A 19437-nucleotide genomic window follows, 5' to 3' on the forward strand; every position below is an offset into this window, starting at 1 on the left:
TTCAATAAAAAAGAATAAAGCAACTTTACTCAAGTTCTGAACAAGTAAGACAAGAATACTGATTCTACGGTCGACTCAATAGGAATATTCAAAAACTTGGTTCCAGAAATGATAACTACTTGCAAGCGTTGCGTAAAAGGTGGCATTCTACGTTAAAGATGATTTTAATTAGGGCAACTGAGTATGGATTAAGGGAATTTGAAAAATTTAAACAAAAGGCGTGCTATTGGCCAACCGTCCGAACTGAGCCAAAAACTTCTTTGGGGGGTTTCCAGCATGACTCCTTCAGCTCGGCTGTCGCAAGTCAAAATGTAGCGCGCCTCTCTTCCTGGCTGTGCTTTCTTCTAGGAAAAAAATCTTTCGTTGAACCAGGGAGATCCTTTTGATAGTGCTTCCTATTTCGACGCTAAAATGGTGTGCGCCTCGCTCGAAGACCTCGAAGGGGCTGGGTACGTCGGCCACGTTTTGCGCGTGGTTGGCGGCTTCAGCTTTCACATTGCATCCTCGAGCAGACGCAATAATCCGGTGGTGTTAAATCCCAACCTAACGTCGAATACAGGGTCGCTGGGATATCTCAGTTTCTCCCCGTACACCAGTTCCGCAGGACATGCATGCAATTGGCTGCCAGGAGGCCAAGTAGAATTAATGGCAGGACTTACGATCAAGAAGGGTCGTCTTGGGTCATTACAGCGGCCTTTAGCGTCCTATGCCACTTTACACTCTTGACATGCAATACACTGTCTGACCCAAAAATGATTGCCCCGGTTGATGAATGGTCAGAAATACTTTGCGGTGATTAACCAGTTCGCTGTTCCAATGCCAGGGTGCGATAGATCGTAAACGGCATGAAATACTTCCTTGCGCAAATCGGACGAACGTATGGCCTTGGAACCTTGTCTGGAGCCTCATAGTATACACTAGGCGTTGAACCGAAGATAGAAAACTCATCAAATGTGTATTTGAAGTTGGTCCTGGGATTCTGAAGAATTGCGTCGTCTTTCTGCGTCTCCGCGATTACCAGAAAATCAATGCTAGCAACTTTTCTAGACACGTGTTGAATGTCGGAAATCGTCTGGTTGAGTAAGGTGAGGTGCCGAAGTTGGCAAGGGGACGCTTTGTTGGACTTTTGTTTCAAAGCAAACGTTAGTGGTTTATGATTGAAAGGCCTGCATTCAAGATAGTACCAGAAATATTCAATTACGACGAACGCGGCTAATAACTCATGATCGTAAGTGCTGTAGTGCTAAATGGAATAGAGTTTCTTAAGGAAGAAGCTTAACAGTTCACTTTTTGGTGAAGGGCAGCAACTACGATGATGTTGCCTTCAGGAATTCGGTAGAGAAAACAGGGCAGTTTGCGAGAGAGTGCGTAAAATCGTGGATGAGTGGAATGGAGTATCGGTCTAGAATCGTCTGTAATCAGCAAAATATCTCCATTCGCCATCATCTTTAGGCGAAAACCAACAGTTTCTTGAAGCTTCACACTTGTAGAGCATAAAAAGTCCTTCGAACTCTGTCCGCGCAACTGCGAACTCATGCGGTGGTAATGGACGTACCTTAGAAAAGATAGGAAAATCGGCGTTCATGCTGTACTGAACAGCATGCTTAACGGGCGCAAAGAGATTTGCGATCCATAGTGATGTTGCAATATTTTTGAAGAAGTGCGTGAATTCTGTGTTTTGGTAGCCCACGTACTCAACATGGTATCGATATTGCCAGCGGTGACTGTTGAGATGTAAATAATTAGGCGATATTTCCTTTCTCGCTAGAATTGATTTTGGTACGCATATACCCATATAATGGGAACAATTTGCTTCCTGTTCAGTGCTATAGATCACTAATCCGCCACAAATTTAATGGTCCGTGAAAAGATAGAAGAAATTACGCGCTTGGTTACCATTACGGCCGTTGAAGAAATAAGAAACCACGCCAAAACGTCATTCTGGAAGCAAAAGAAGCGAGCGCTGTTTCTCAAGCAGCTCAAAAATATCCGAAATGATATTTACAATAAACTGGCCATGAGGGACGGCCAGAGAGATCTGCATCGCATAAATTATACCGAACATTTCTATTGCGTTGATGACAAGAACGGTATGTTGTTTGCCGACCAACGAGCCGTGTTTTACGGATGACGAACAAACTTCGAGCAGTTTTCTGAACAAGAATTTGTTCATCCACCACTTCTGCAAGCACTCTCCACATTTAGAACTCCACCAGTCAGTGCTACACAAGTTGGAGTCACAATCAAACCAATGAAATCGAAGGAAGACACAACATCGCAGCTGAGCTCTAGAAAGGACAGACCTGAGATCCAATACTCTCGTTCAGTGAAATCCTCATACATGCAATTGAGCAGGTAGGACAGGGGGCAAAAATATTGAGAAGTCCGGAAACCGGAAGCTGGACGCTTCAGCTATGAAAGGTTTTGTGTATTTCTTTTATAAAGCTAGGTGTCCCATTAATACCTAGCACGTAATATACACATGTAACATGTGCGACTATCTACTTTAGCATGATATGGACTTTCAAAGTTTTGAATTTGCGCAAAAGCGACAAGTTTGACCTATTATAACTTTGTTATTAATATCTCTATATTATAATTTACACTGCTGCCATTTCGTGGTTCTAGGGTTTTGCAGCCTATAACTAAAAATTAGTAATATAGTATTATTAACTTTCAGATTTTTTCAGATTTTTCGGTTGGGTAGTTTCTGAGAATGGTTCCGTTAAAGAAATGACCACTCTTGGCCCCCACACTCCCCATCTGTCCAATAAATATTAAAACTAAGGCTTCGGAAAGTATTAACCGAGACCTTTCATTTAATACCCCACATTACTATATTTGATAAAAAAAAAATTACACGCCCCTTTTGCATACATGGGGATCCCCCCTTGAATTCGACGTAGAAGGACGCAGAACATCCAAAGTCGCACGTCCTAGATACTGGTCTATGAAGATGATGTTTTCCTAGTGTCTCGTATAACTTGTCTAAAAGAATATATGATCGCCTCATGCACCACAGCCTTAACCTGAATTTGAATAAAGCAGACTTTTTAACCCCATCTTAGCTCAAATAGAAACTACTCAACCGAAAAATCTGAAAAAAAATGATGGTGGTCCATGCACATCACATCGAGGTCCCAAAATTCTCTAGCATATTATTATATTTTGTAAATTTACTGCGAACCCTCATCCAGGATCCGTAAAATTGCAGTAATATTTTTAGGTTTTAATGTGAGGAATCATATTGGAAAGTGTTAAGTAGAAATACAACTATTCTTAATAAAGTTAAAGTAGATAAAAGTTGTTCTTTTCGCGTCAAATTTCAACTCCTTAAGAGCTAAGAAAGCCGGGATACTTGAAACTGAGCGCTTCGGGTATGAAGCTTTATCGTATGTGAGGAACTCTCTATGCACGGTTTTCTATTCGTACATAGCTAAAAATACAAAATATATTCTTTCATACAGTAGCGGAAAAAACGTGCTCAAAGTTTTTAAGGATGTTTTCCATTAAAGAAACGAACGTATTTTTAATCACTATGTTATATATTATGTATGATTTTGTAGCATATCTTATATGGAGTTGGATACGTAATTTCAATTTTTGAAAAAAGTTGTCATAGAGTAGTCACTTTCATTATTGTCATTTTCGCCAATTTTTTGGGTGTAAACAAAAACGCGCTCAAATTCATTTTTCCAATTTATAATTTCTTTAGTTGATTGTTGATTTATTGTGTTGTTTAAAAACAATTGCCCGACAAGCTGAAGCCCTTTATCGTCAAAGTAGTCCAAAAAGGCTCTAGTCAGAGAGTAGTTGCTAAGGAACTCAGCATCTCGCAGTCTTATTCCGTAACGCAAACCTGCAAGAAAGAAGGGTAGCGGATATCCGGGGATATGAACTTAGACCCAGGACCATCTGCATGTTCGTATTGTGTGAAGACACCCATTTAAAATAGTATCTCCATGTCTTAGGATAGGAGGACAACTAGTCAAAGTTGGGAGTCACGATAGGTATGGCGAGAATTATTTTGCGTGAACAATTAAATTTGTATTCTATTACTTATTTATGTTATATTATGTTGTCGTATGTCTAGGCATGCAAAAACTTGTTCGACCCTTTCGGCTGCTTTCCACCGTTTCGCAGCAATAACTACAAGACAGCGTTGAAGCATGGAGTCAACAAGCCAAGAAATCAAATCCACTAGCAATCTGGCACACTCTTACTAAGTGGCAGTGTATAGGTCAGTTGTTTTTGTGAAATTATGTTCCCTGACCTTTTTGTTAATTATTTCCCTAAGATGTTCGATGCCAGGCAGGATGCAGGCCATTGAAGGACATTCGCATGATTATAGAATTATTAGATTAGATTAGAGCTGAAAGTTTCGGATTATTGTCATGTATCAAAATTCAATCGTTGCCCAATTTGACATGAGAATGAGGTAGTATAGATCCTGATAATAATTTACAGTATATGGCTTTGGTCATTACACCCACGGCCTTAAACATTGGGCCAACTGTATCACGAAACAAGTCGGGAAACCGGAAGCTGGGCGCTCAGGTATGAAAGGTTTTGTTTGCTTCTTGTGTGAGTATATTTGAGTGTAGAACTATCCCATTTGTATGTAGCTCGTTAAGAATATGCATTTAGCATATCAGATTTAGTACTTCGGGTTGTAAATTTACACGGTAAGGCAACTTTTAGCTACTGTAACTTTGTTACTAATAGTATGATTTTGATCAAACTTAAAGATAATATGCTTCATATTATATTTTAACAACTACCAACTTTTATAACTGTGGGATAAACTGAAGGGGGGTTTTACTCAATTTTCCCAAAAAGATGGTAATATACTATTATTAACTTAATTTGAACAGTTATCGATATGGAGAGTATTTTGAGGCCTGGGCACCATATAGGGGTAGCTCCATGATTTTTCAGATTTTTCGGTTGGGTAGTTTCTGAGAATGGCTCCGTTAAAGAAGTCATCACTTTGCACCCCTCCCACTCCCCGCCTTTTTAACAAATCTCAAAACTAAGATCGGCTTCAAAAAGTACTAATTAAGACCTTTCATTTGATACCCCACATGACTATATTTGGTGAAAAAAATGTTTACACCCGCCTTTCACATGTATGGGGACCCCCCCTAAATCTCAACGTAAAAGGATATCACTGACTGCATGTCTGGGGGTCCACAGGTCCCACCTTCTCACCAAATTTCGTGTTAATCAGTATAGCCATTTCTGAGAAAAGTGCCTGTGACAGACAGACGGACCTGTAAGGAATGGCCAGATCTCCCATCAGGCGCGGCCCCAGCTGGCGAATTGGGGCATACCTATTGATGTCTAAATATGTGTTCATGCTGTGTTCTGACTGTGCATGGGCTAGTGTTTGCTCATCTCTGGTGTGTGGACCAAAATGGCTATGGGAAGGATACCCAGAACGTAAAACCACCATGGAAGACGAGAGAAGGAATAAACTTACGGTGCAGGGGCTCGGAACCCCAGTACCGGCGGCTTTTGGAAGTGAGCAAGCGAGCTCCCGGTTGTCGATATCCCTCGACCGCAGTCCTCGGTGGTGCACCACTTGGTCACCTTGGCATATAATGTTACAAGTGATTTGAATCTGGAGAAGGAAGTGTTCAAGCGAAGTACGACCCTACCGAGAACATCAGTAACAAGAATAAGCAAAGATGAACTGAAGGCAGATCGTTGGATGACGAAAACCGTAATAACACCCACCGCATATGTTCAAGATGCGCAAAAGCAGGAGGTGCTCCAAGAACAAGGAAGAGATCCATTCAGAAAAAGTTCGTCAACTTTGAGATCTCCACCAATGCCAAAGACGACGAAAGATAAAATACAGGCAAGGCCAATAAACGCCAAAAGTGAAGGAGCGTATAAAAGGAGTAACCCTGCCGGGGCTTAGAGGGAGCAGAGTCCCGATCCGGAGGAATTACCCTTCACCCAGCTTGGGGCAAAAATAATTGACCTGTCCGAATTTATCAAAGACAAGCACAATGTGCACCAAGCCATAAAGAATATGGTTAGGGCTATTAGAGTCCTCTATAATAGATCGCAGATGGAGGAAACAAATAATAAGGATACGCCGAACCCCGCTGTGCCAACAGTATCACAAGCAACCCAAGCGACGCCTAACCGTACTACCATCGAATCCCGGCGAAATAAACGAGTACGTGAAAAAGAGGGGGATCCTATAAATAATCAGCAGGCGCCTAAGAGAATAAAAGGTGGACAGAACATCCTAAAAACCAGCACCAACAGCTCAGAAGGAGGAAAGCGTACAGCGAATGTAGGAAACTCAACCAGCGTTGCGAAGCCTAAGACGAACGAAAACGATGGATGGACTAAAGTTACCAACAAAAAAGCGAAACGAAAAGCAAAAGTGCGAACTCGTCCAGATGCGATTGTTATCTCCAGTAAGGGCAATCTGTCCTACGCGGAGATACTCAAAAAGGTCAAAGCAGATCCCGACCTAAAAGATTTGAGCGGAAATGTGAACAGAATCCGAAGAACCCAGAAAGGAGATCTCATATTCGAGCTGAAAAGATCCAGCGTGGGCAAAGCTGATGACTTTCGCACTCAAGTGAAAAACTCACTTGGGGAGAATGCCGCCGTGCGTGCCTAAAAACATGGGATCTATATACAATGTAAGGACTTCGATGAAGTCACATCGAAAGAAGAAATTTGTACTGCTCTGAAGGAGCAATTCAAGTTGAAAGACATTACAGAGGAGTCTTTTGTGGGCCTACGAAAAGCCTATGGTGGCACTCAAACGGCCACAATAGGAGTACCAGCGGAGGCAGCGCAGATATTGTTGCCTGCCGGAAGGGTTCGAATTGGATGGGTTGTCTGTCGTTTAGGAGAACAAACTTGACTAAAGAGGTGCTTTAAATGCCTCATGTTTGGGCATTTCGCGAAGGCATGCACCAGCAGCATTGATCGATCCGATCGATGCAGGAGGTGTGGGGAGAAAGGCCATATTGCCATGGAGTGCAATAGGGACCCCAAATGCTTATTGTGCGAAGCAAAAGAGGGACAGGATAACCGGCACATTGCTGGAAGTGGCAAATGTCCAGAATTTAGGAAGGCGCTCACTGCAATGAGAAAATGAGGTTTATTCAAATAAACCTCAATCATTGCAGGGTCGCTCAGGATTTTCTTGATGAGACTACGTTCGAATCTGAGATGGAAGTTGCCATCATAAGTGAACCGTATAGAAACCGTCACGGTGGCATATGGGTCCCAGATTCGACTAGTGGATATGGGCTTGCGGTCGACAGGCCATACAATGTACTGCAAGTCAAGCAGCCAGTGGCTTTGTTTGGGCGAAAATAAGTGGTGTATATGTAGACAGCTGCTACGCTCCACCAAGTTTGACACTGTCTGAATTCGAGCAAATGCTTGATAATCTTGTTCTCGACGCAAAGGGACGAAGTCCAAAGGTGACTGCTGGTGATTTCAATGCTTGGGCCCTAGAGTGGGGTAGCAAAGAATCAAATGCTAGGGGGCGCAGTTTATTAGAAGCTTTCGCGCAGATGGACATGGTTTCGGCTAACGAAGGTGCTATAAACACCTTTCAGAAAGGGGGGTCAGGCTCGGTTGTAGACCTGACCTTTGTCAGCCCTGCGCTGGCACGTGGTATGTCCTGGTGCGTCAGCGAACGCTACACCCACAGCGATCACCAGGCAATCTTCTTTGAGATATGTGTCGAGCCACAGGGCAAAGAGCTAACATGCCCGAAACCGAAAAAGATTTCAGGCTGGTCTGCAAAATCTTTGGATGAGCAGACCTTCATAGAGGTGTGGTTAGAGCAACCTGATAAAGCAGCCGCCTCTACGGAAAGAGCCGTCCATCTAGCTCAATGCATCGCCAAAGCATGTGACGCGTCCATGCCTAGGAGGTGCTCGTTCGCCAGTAGAAGACCAAACTACTGGTGGAATGATGAACTGACCGGTCTTCGATCAACCTGCCACCGAGCCAGAAGAGCGGCTCAGAGGGCGGTAGGTAGAGTCGATCAGAGGCAAAAAGAGTGCGCCTATAAAGCAGCCCGCAAAACCCTCAAGCTCGCCATCCAGCGAAGCAAGAGGAAATGCTTTAAGGAGCTCTGCTCAGAAGCGAACATAAACCCGTGGGGGAGTGCTTATAGAATCGTGATGGGACGATTCAGAGGCCGTCTCTCTCCGCTGATCACGTGTCCCACCCTCTTGCTGAAAATCATCCAGGGGTTATTCCCCCAGCAAGAGGAGAGCACCGACATATTCCAACCATCTCTGAATGTGACGGCAATTCCTCCAGTCACCAGAGACGAGCTGCTGGAGATCTGCGAAAGAATAGGAGACAATAAAGCACCGGGTCTGGACGAAGTACCGAATAAGGCCCTTAAGTTTGCCGTGAAATCCAGGCGGGACATGTTCGCTGAGTTGTTCGAAGCGTGCATGTCCGAGGGAATATTTCCAGCGGTATGGAAGCGGCAGAAGTTGGTGCTTCTACCTAAGCCTGGAAAGCTTTCAGGTGAACCATCATCATACGGACCCATATGTCTTTTGCACACAGTGGGGAAAATGTTAGAGCGGGTAATCTATAATAGATTACTCCCGGTAGTTGAGAACCAACGCGGCCTTTCAGATCGGCAGTATGGGTTCCGTAAAGCCAGATCAACCATTGATGCCATCAAATTGGTTACTGGCTTGGCCGAAGATGCAATCCACGGAAAGGGTAGTACCAGCAAATATTGCGTGGTAGTAACCCTGGATGTGAAAAATGCATTCAATTCCACCAATTGGAATCTAATACGGAAATCCCTAGCGAAGGTTGGTATTCCCGCCTATCTCGCCGCAATTGTCGGTAGTTATTTAACTGAAAGGAGGCTCTGGTACGACATTGATGACGGACCCCAGGAGTACGTCGTTTCCGCGGGTGTCCCGCAGAGCTCCGTATTGGGCCCACTACTGTGGAACATCATGTACAACGATGTACTTAATCTTCCCCTTCCGGAGGAAGCCACAGTGGTGGGTTACGATGACGACATAGCACTGTTTATTGTCGCAAAGCATCTCGAAGATGCCGAGTTATACTCAAGCGAAGCAATCAATGCTGTTAACAGTTGGCTAGAGAGCTCAGATCTGACACTGGCGGAGGAAAAAACAGAAGCGATATTCATCACGAAGCGCCGGAAGAGAAACTATGCCTGTATAAGAATCGGGAATCATATCATCACTTCCAAGCCGACCATCAAATACTTGGGGTGGTGATAGACAGGAAGCTCAGTTATAAGCAACACGTGGAGTATGTTTGCGATAGATCGCCCACTGCTAGTATGGCCCTGGCGAGGATGATGCCGAACGTGGGAGGGCTCTAGGACTCTAGGTTGCTTATAACCAGGGTGGTGACCTCAATCATGCTTTATGCGACCCCAGTTTGGAGCGAGGCGTTGCGGATATCAGTTAACACTAGCAAACTGAATGCAGTCTAGAGGAGGATAGCTCTGAAGGTATGCTCTGCCTTCAGGACAGTCTCAGATGATGCAGCATTCGTCATCTCTGGAATGATGCTGATCGACATCTCGGCAGATGAGATGGCGAATATATACCATGCGAAGTCAATCTCTCCCTTATTGCAGACGAAGAACGCTGAGAGGGAGAGATCCATAAATAGATGGCAAGGGCGGTGGGAACGCTCGAGAAAGGGTCGGTGGACTCACAGGCTCATTCCTGCCATCAAACAGTGGTTGGGGAGACGACACGGTGAGATTAATTATAATCTCATTAATTATAATCTCACCCAGTTTCTCACGGGACATGGAGGATATCTCCAATACCTTCACAGGTTTAAATTGGAGACCTCGCCCGACTGTCCAAATTGTGATGGAGTCCCAGAGGACCCAGAGCCTGTATTCTTCCACTGTCCGAGATTTGTGGAAGAAAGGAGGAATCTAGAGGAGACTCTAGGAGAGGTGCTGGTACCAGAAAATCGGGTGCCGAAAATGCTAGCACATCAAGAGAATTAGAATCTCCATGATCGCATCTATTCAAGATAAACTGCGAAAGGCAGAGGAAAGGAGAAAAGCGCGGCCACGTGCGCCGCGTACAGAAGAAATGGAATTAAGCTAGACTGAGCTGACTCCGCCCCGTGATGTAATACCTTATGGTGGTTCCGCGTGGCAGGGAGGGAGTCGGGGGTGGTTTTGGTGGGTAAAAATCCCACACGCTGGTGTGTCCAGACCAGTGTCTTTTGAAGATTTCCACCTCCTCAAAAAAAAAGAAAAAGACCGACAGACAGACATTGAACCGATTTTAATAAGGTTTTGTTTTACAAACAAAACCTTAAAAGCAAAATTTTAATCATAGATCCTGTTTTCCGGATCATAATCTCTTTACTGATGCTATTGGATTTCGAGCGGGTACACGAGAACGTTATGTGACATAAATAAGTCATAAAAAAATAAATTTCATTGACCACCGTAAAATAATTCATTGATGAGTTGTCATCCCAATTTGAGACATGAGGACACCATTTTAAATGCATCGGGTAAATTTTTAAAATAATGTAATATGCTCCTATTAACTTTAACAGATATCGGAATGAGATGTATTTTGAGGCCTAGATTTCGTATAGATCACCACTGTGATTTTTTGAGGTTGTTCGTTTGGATGGGTTCTGACTTTCCTATGATTCATCTAATGTTAGAAATAAGATTAGATTGGAAAAATACTAAGAGCCCTTTCATTTGATATCCCACATAAACATATTCTGTGAAAAAAATTACCTCTCTTTCGCATATATTCAACTTACACTAAATGGCGCCACTTGCTATATATAAAGAGATTCATAAACCACGCCTACGCACCAAATTTCGTGACAATCGGTTCAGTCGTTTCCGAGAAAATCGGGTGTGGCAGACAGAGACATTGAATCGATTTTAGTAGTAAGTAAGCTTCATACCAAACCTTCAAAATGGCGGAAAGAATAATAACGAAGATACTTTGCTACCTATTGATTAGAACCCAGAAAGACAGCTGAAAAATCACGTATCAGTTAACGTGAGAGGATCATTTGCCACTCATTGAGTGTAGGCGATCAACTAAATGTTACAAAATACAAATCCAAAATCCTAGTAAGGCTATACCAACTATGTTAAAAGAGAAGGTGAAAACAGTTTTCTTATATACGAATATAATGCAAATTATTCGGGAAGCAGAAGTTTGTTGAGATGCATTCTATTATGCGAAATAATATATGTAATTGCTTCCGTATTGTCAGAATTGTAAGACGAGGGAACTTCAACAGAAAAACACAGAACAATCGCTTCGACGATAAATTGCTCAAAAATTTCCTATGTCAGAAGTCACGGCGAATTGTCGAGCAAGACGATATTTAGAGTAAATTGAAGCATCTTCAAATGGTATATCAAATTACTCCCAGTAATGCATATTCGCAAAGTCCGGAAAATCTAGTTACTGTATCAAAAGAGCTAAATAAACCTTTGAAGCCTTTCAGAATTGAATTTCAAAATACACATTTTCACATTTCCAGTGCTTTTAACTTTTCTGTTCTATAAGGCTTGTGCGACACCCTAAATCCTTACGTAACTAAAACATTACGAGGTAAATACATTTATGCATCCCTTCTGCTGTAAACGATTTCTACTAGAAAGCAAAACTCATTACGTCGAAGAAAAACGTTTAAAGTCAAAAGGAATAGCTTTTTTGTCAGCGTAATGTTTATATTTTTTAGCAATCAAGAAAACCAAGGATATTTTACGGAATTTCTAGTTTCTTTTATCAGAATAAAAAAATATACTTTATACTTACATCTAAATGTTCTTTTGGTACTGGAACTTCACCGCACATCGTAATGGCCTTGCAAGAATCTATACAGTACGTCTGTCCCCCCTTCACGAACACTTGAGAACTCTCACATTTCCTGAAAGGTAAGGAAAATATTTTTAGTTAAAGTCTTCACTTCTCCTTGGCGAACTTTGGATAAATTAACGGTTAAGTCAATGCTTTTTACGAGATTCTCTGAAGTATTTCATAGATTCAGTAAGAAATTATTTTCACTCCTGTTTCCTTGATATTTCATAAGGCTTCTAATGAAATCCTAATTGAGCTTTTTACAGCCATATTTCATGATGAATTTAGCTAAAATTACTCAAGCAGAGCAATCAACTTTCTTCTTCTCCCTTTTCAATGGAGCCTGCTTTCATCCATCATTGGTATACCATATATGTATGTATTTATGTATACTTATGCAGAACAGCGTCATCGACATCTATTTTGAATATCTCAGAATGATTTCTTGAGGGGGAAATATTTAAGCATTGAAATATTCTTCAACTAGGAACCAACTTTCTATTGAAAAGTATTATAAATGCTATAGCCTTGTAATAAGATGTATAGTATTTTCCGGACTTTTCCCTGCTTGGATAATATAGTCCACGGAATAAGATTATTTACAGGCAACTTTTTCTTTAATTCTACTTCATATAACCCAGGGCTGCCCATTGCGTTTTATAGCTGTTTAACGTAACATCTAAGTTTGGATATGTTCAATATAAGATTTCGCTTTTTAGATTATCGATCGTGCTTAAACCGTAGCTCCAGAACAATACATTCATTTTTCGCTCGGTGGGAAATCCTGTCATGGTTGTGAATGCTGCTCCCTCAGCGATAGGCGATTTCCTCAAAAGAGCGCTACTGGTCACATAGTGCGACTATTTTTTTCTTCATTATCCGAAAAGCTCATGTCGACAATGCAACACTCTCTACGAACGCACAGAGGCTTATCACACGAGTTATACCATAATTCCGTTCTCCGGGATTATTCAAAAATATATTTTAATTGGGCAACCGGCCCAATGAAAAGAAACACTTTAATTAGTTCAAAATAATACCTTATTTAACAAACTTAATATTTACTTAGATCACTTAATACTGAACTGAATTATTGAAAAGGAATCGTGGGAGAACCAATAGGTCTGTATACTCAAAAAGTACAGAGAGCAATGGCACCAGGGGCGGAAGTTTTACCAACAAGGAGATGTATGCAATATCACAAAAGTGATATCACCTTCAAGTGTAATATCACATTACCATCATCGAGTGCGATCCCAACCATTGCCCCATTACCAACGCCGAGCATCGCTTACGAATCTATTGTTGTTCTGGTTATCTGTACTTTTAATTGGCTTTGGGCTAGAAAATGATTTTGGGTGCATGTATCTATGGGGATGCAGATTCTTGGCTTTAAGTAATTGATTTAAAATGTTGCGGATATGAACGTATGTCGGCTGCTTATTGATGTGTGTATGGCGTTGGTTTAGAAACATTTTCTAATACAAGGCCGGTTCGCCATATCGGTTACGAATCTGTTGTTCGGCTGGCTTTGCTGTGAAAAGGTGATTTCGATTTTATGCGTGATAGACAAACTCTAATCATTTATTTTTTTCCTTTTCTTGCATGAAAGGTTCATTCATTCGTAATTTGGTGTTGTCGTATAATTTACGTTATGAATGTAATAAACGCAGGGCAAATCATTCCGGTGATAAGTTATATTTGATACTATTGGCTGCCAAATGCTACTATTTGATGGTGATGATATAACATAATGTGTACGGTTAGAGAAATGAAAGGTGATGAAAGTAATATCTGTTCATAGTATCTTTTTTTCAAAAAGTTATATGATATCATGTTTCGCGCACCTCTACCAAAAAGTCAGCAGGATGAAGCCATATACACCTAGAGACGATGATGAACTGCTCAACAACCAAATCCATCCAATCAGATATCTGGTAGTTCGAGGTCGCGCCAATTGAAGACGGAGAAATGTTTCCACCACCACGCATCCTCGACGCGCTTGATGGTTGAAGAGGTAAAGCGTCAACCTCCCAATCTCGCAGCTCTAAGTTCGAAGCCCAGTCGTGTGATGATAGTGAAATTCAGTCAAAGTCTGTGTGGATGCCCTATATTCCACTAAGGAGGAACAGGAAAAACTGCTACTACTACCACGCATGCAAGAACCAGTCTACGAAATTCGTTATCTTAAGAATTCAAAATAAGAATTACCGTCAAACTGATTAAATATAGAGGCGATCAACTTCACCAAGCAGTTCGTCAACTTATACTCAAAGGGCGGAACGGCGAATCAATGCCTGAAGACTGGCAAGGAGGCGTTATCTGTCCCATACGTAAAAAGGGAGGTATCACATAGTGCAGCAACTATATAGGTATCACATTGCTGACTACCATCTATAAGACTTTCTCCGTTATCTTGCTAGGCCGGATAGCTTTATAGGTCCTGAGCTACATCGACCCAAACCAAAGAGGCTTCACTCCAGGCAAATCATTAGCAGATCAGATTTTCTCTCTGCGGCAAGTGATGGAAAAACTTTTCGTTGACTTCAAATCTGCCCATGAAAGCATGAAAGCATATTCAGACAACGGTCTAAGACAAGGGGGATGTTCTATCATACATCTTTTTTTATCTGGTCCTGGAAAAAGTTGTCCCTGATGCTGATACAAATGCGAGACGAATAATCCTCTTTAGTCCACCCAACTTCTGGCCTATGCTGACGATATTGGTATTATGGGAAGAACAATACGAGATATACCGTCAGATTTTAAACAAGGTAGTACACGAGGATCTAGTCAAGTGATGTCACGTGCGGTCCAACCGTCGGGAGAAACCACGCTTCATAGATATTCAAATTGATCAGCGCTTTCGATGCTCTGTGCATTATTACAAATGCCCGTTTTGTTTGTGTTTGTTTTCAGTTCAACTCTACTTGTTGCTCTTTCCAAATCGAGGGCCATGATTCGGTGAGAGGGCAAACCGATGTTATGAGCATAGTCAAGATGTTTGAGGAAAGATGTCATGATCCATTGAAGCCCTCCACGACCAAATGTCTCCCACCCCCCATCTCCAAGTCACCGACACCGATAAGAAGAAGTAATATGGTTGACAAGATGCTGGAGGGATCCGCTTTGGATGTCAACTTCCTTTGAGATTTTACCCCGACATAATATGTCGCTCTGATGATAGCAATTAGTTTCGCCGTAATGCCTCTGCTGCCCCGATTAAGTCACAATTCACGTTTCGAACGCTTTCTCAAAATCGATTCACTCCCAGCACTGTTCCAAAATGATCGTCAGGACTTTAATGTGGTTAACACGGGAGGATCGAGAACGGAAACCAGCCTGCTCTTTTGAGGTGTAATTTGATGCGGTCAAAGATTATTTTAGCTATTATCTTTGCAACGACAGAGAGCACGCAGATAGCCTTGCAATTGTCTACTCAAGACGGGTGAACTTCTTTGGAATAATAACGATCATCCCTTCTTTTAAGCGCATCCAGAAGACAGTTCCTGAATCTACTACTGATCGCAAAGTGGTTAACTTGTTTTCTCGTACAGTGACGGTAAGTTAAACCCAACGGGTCTTATGACAACAACAATAAAGCATCAATGGCGAAGTGATGGAAGCAGCAGAAATTCATAAACCTGCAATCGTTATCGTTGCGGTCGCAAAGACCGTGTTTCCCCATCACAAATCCGTTTAAGGTGTTGTCAGAGGCCATCTTGGCGTTTAGATGACCCATAACGATCATAATATCACCTTTAGAAAGCCTCTCCTGAATTGCATGTAATTACTCATAGAAAGCGTCCGTCGAAAATATCCGTTTGTACATAGTACTGTACAATTGTGATGCTCCTTAACCTGGACCGGAATCATACAGTCTGTCAGAAAATTAGATTGCGTTGGTGACATTGATAATCTTAATTCCGTTTGGGGAAACAATCCGTATCCGCCTGTTATGGCTGGTGTCACGTAGACCACCAGGGGTATAACTTCACCCGAATTTCTTTTGTGACGGCACTCTCAATGACTACTACTTTCCCACGCAATGGAGCTCTAGTGCTCTGCGTTATCCTCCTAGCCAACAGCAAAGCTCTCAGGTCCTTATGATCCGCCTCCACGTTTTCGTAGCCAGCCAGATGTTGTAACGTTTTTCTGGAATGCGGCTGCCACCAAAGATAAATGCTTGCTGACGATTGAATGCTCATCAATACGCTCAGATAGGTTGTGTAAAATTTGTGATGCTGAAAGCATGAAAGTTTGTCCACTGTTGAACGATAGCCGGACTGCGGGGCGGCAAGCATATGCGGTTGCGAGACGCAAACGAAGGTCGACGACCGTCAGATAAGTCCGCTCTGAAAATGATATCAGTACCTTTTTGTTACGTAAATTCACATCATCACGCCGGACAAAGCATTGATGACCTCCACATCCAATATATAACCAAGATAGGCTTCTACAAATACCTAGGAATTCTGCAAGGAACTCGTTCTCCAGCGATGCTCTCCTGTCCGAATTCCTGCGACGTGTGAAGCTGGTGCTGAAATCGCAACTCTTGGGGAAGAATAAAATCATCCAAATTCTGCCGTGAAGCGGATTAACCTGGCTTGTAATATCGGAGGCGGACGGGTGGTTAACACTGCCGCACAACATCACCGCCAAGTCGGTGCCTACTTTTGCAAGAACCAGGCAAGTCCCTTGTATGTCGCTGAATTCATCCGCTTAAAAATCAAGTCGCCAAGAGCCGATGGAATTACAGCCGAATTGGTTAAATATGAAGGCAACCAACTACACCAAGCGATTCATCAACTGTTCCTCAAGATGTGGGATAGCGAGTCAATACCTGGTGACTGGCAAAGAGGCATTATCTGACCTATACAGAAAAAGAAAGATATCACGCAGTGTATTAATTATAGACGTATAACGTTGCTGAGTACAATGTACAAGATATTCTCCGCTATCTTGCTAGGTGCGATAGCCCCATACACCCGGAACATTCGCCATTGACGATGCAGATCTCACTGCAATAGGGACTCCAGACATCCCGGTTTTGCGCCGAGGTCCACCAATTCGATGTCCCTAAAAGTTGTCTGGCGTCCTGACCTACGCCATCGTTCCATCGGCAGCCTCGTCTTCCTTTTCTACCATAGATATTGCCCTTATAGATTTTCCGGGCTGGATCATCCTTATCCATATGGTTTAAGTGCCCCGCCCACCGTAACCTATTGAGCCGGATTTTATCCACGACCGGACCGTATGGTATCGCTCATGAATTTCGTCATTATGTAGGCTACGGAATCGTCCATCCTCATGTAGGGGGCCAACAATTCTTCAGAGGATTCTTCTCTCGAACGCGGCCAAGAGTTCGCAATTCTTCTTGCTAAGAACCCAAGTCTCCGAGGAATACATGAGGACTGGAAAGATCATTGTCTTGTACAGTAAGAGCTTTGACCCTATGGTGAGACGTTTCGAGCGGAACAATTTTTGTAAGCTGAAATAGGCCCTGTTGGCTGCCGGATTTCCTCATCGTAGCTGTTATGGGTTGTGATTTTCAACCGTAGATAGAAGAAATTATCAATGGTCTCAACGTTGTATTCTCCTCTCTTTATTCTTCCCGTTTGACCAGTGCGGTTTGATGTTGTTGGTTGTTTGTTTTTCGATGCTGACGTTGCCACCATATATTTTGTCTTGTCTTCATTGATGTGCAGCCCAAGGTCTCCCGCCGCTCGATCTCAATGAAGACAGTTTCTACGTCTCAGGTCGTTCTTCCCTTGATGTCGATATCGTCAGCATAGGCCAGTAGTTGGGTGGACTTAAAGAGGATCGTACCTCTTGCATTTACCTCAGCATCATAGCTCACTTTCTCGAGGGCCACGTTAAAGAGGACGCATAATAGGGCATCCCTTGTCGTAGACCGTTGTTGATGGCGAATGGTCTTGAGAGTGATCCTGCTGCTTTTATCTGGCCTCGCACATTGGTCAGGGTCAGCCTAGTCAGTCTTATCAATTTCGTCGGGATACCGAATTCTCTCATGGCTGTGTACAGTTGTACCCTGGCTATGCTATCATAGGCGGCTGTAAAGTCGATGAATAGATAGTGCAACTGTTGTTTATATTCCAACAGTTTTTCCATCGCTTGCCGCAGAGAGAAAATCTGATGTGTTGCCGATTTGCCTGCAGTGAAGCCTCTTTGGTATGGGCCAATGATGTTCTGGGTGTATGGGGCTATCCGGCCTAGCAAGACAGTGGAGAATATCTCATAGATATTACTCAGCAACGTGATACCTCTATAATTGCTGCACTGTGTGATATCTCCCTTTTTATGTATGAGACAGATAATGCCTCGTTGCCAATCGTCAGGCAATGATTCGCTGTCCCATACCTTGAGCACAACTTGATGAACCACTTGGTGTAACTGGTCGCCTCCATATTTAAATAATTCGGCTGGGGCCAAGTATCTTTGGGGCCGTATCAATGATAACATTCTTCAGGTGGTTGTGAAGATCATTTGTTGATGCTTCTTCTCCAAGACCTCTGTTGACTGCGGTTATTGCGGTATCCATTTCCCTCTTATAGTTGTCGCGGAGGGCTGTGTTGTGGATGGCTTCAGAATTCACTCTCACCTGATTGTCAGAGGGGATTGTAGGTGGTGTCGTAATTCGAGCTCGGAGCACCATGCCAACGAGATAGTGGTCCGAGTCTATATTGGCCCCCCTTATGTTCTGACATTCATCCAGGCAGAGAGGTAGCGACGTTCAATCCGCAACTATACTCTCAAGCATGAGAGGTACCAGTGGTCTGCATTTTTGAAGTTGGGGTAGCAGGGAGTTGACATTAATGAGAAAATATGCCAGTATTGGTGGTAATTCCACCAGTATTTTCTGAGCTAGCGTGAGAGCCCTCTATTGTAATCACTAGCTGTAGAGTACAGCTGTAACATTATCGCCTACCGCCATACCACCCAATAAACTGCATATTTCACTTTCTCAAACCACTACTTTGAGACTACTTTGGGATATTTCAAAGCAAATAGTACTTTTCCAATATTCATAAATGAGTATTAATATGTGCTATCTAAAACGCCGTCATTTGAAAAGGATAATTATGGCATCAATCAAAGTGGCGTAGTACACTAATTGAGATCAAACACTTGAGCCACTCCTACGGTTTGTTTACGTTTCGGTAATGAGAGCTTGCTGACAGTGGTATGCACATAATTAATCACGCTTCCCTTTGTCGAATAAGCTTCAATCATTTCCAGTCTGTATGCTCATTTTCATACGTAATTAATATAATGTATTCTCTGCTACTCAAATATTAAAAAGAAAACTCCGTATTTTGCTAGGATAATGTTTATTTGATTTGCGTGTGTCTACCACTCTACATCAAGTACTTTCTATTTCTATTACTGAAATGATCCGTTTTTATATTTATACCTCCCAAAAAAGTGTTCTCTGTCATACATGGAATATTTTAGTAAAAAACTGACAAGGTACATGTTAAAATTCATATATAATGCATGCACCACTAGGAATTTACCATCCCACATTCACTTTTAGAAATTT

General features: G+C 42.5%; 1 protein-coding gene across 2 annotated transcripts in view; it reads right to left on the reverse strand.

The window, feature by feature from the left end:
- The window catches only part of LOC119656924 (leishmanolysin-like peptidase), a 314894-nt gene that overhangs the window by 9955 nt on the left and 285502 nt on the right, over positions 1-19437 (reverse strand). For both annotated transcript variants that reach the window (XM_038063616.1, XM_038063617.1), the window contains exon 5: positions 11832-11943. In XM_038063616.1, the coding sequence (XP_037919544.1) occupies positions 11832-11943 (112 nt within the window). The remainder of the gene's footprint in view (positions 1-11831; positions 11944-19437) is intronic.

The sequence above is a fragment of the Hermetia illucens genome, chromosome 5 (genome assembly GCF_905115235.1).
Source record: "Hermetia illucens chromosome 5, iHerIll2.2.curated.20191125, whole genome shotgun sequence".
In the NCBI taxonomy this organism is placed as follows: Eukaryota; Metazoa; Arthropoda; class Insecta; order Diptera; family Stratiomyidae; genus Hermetia; species Hermetia illucens.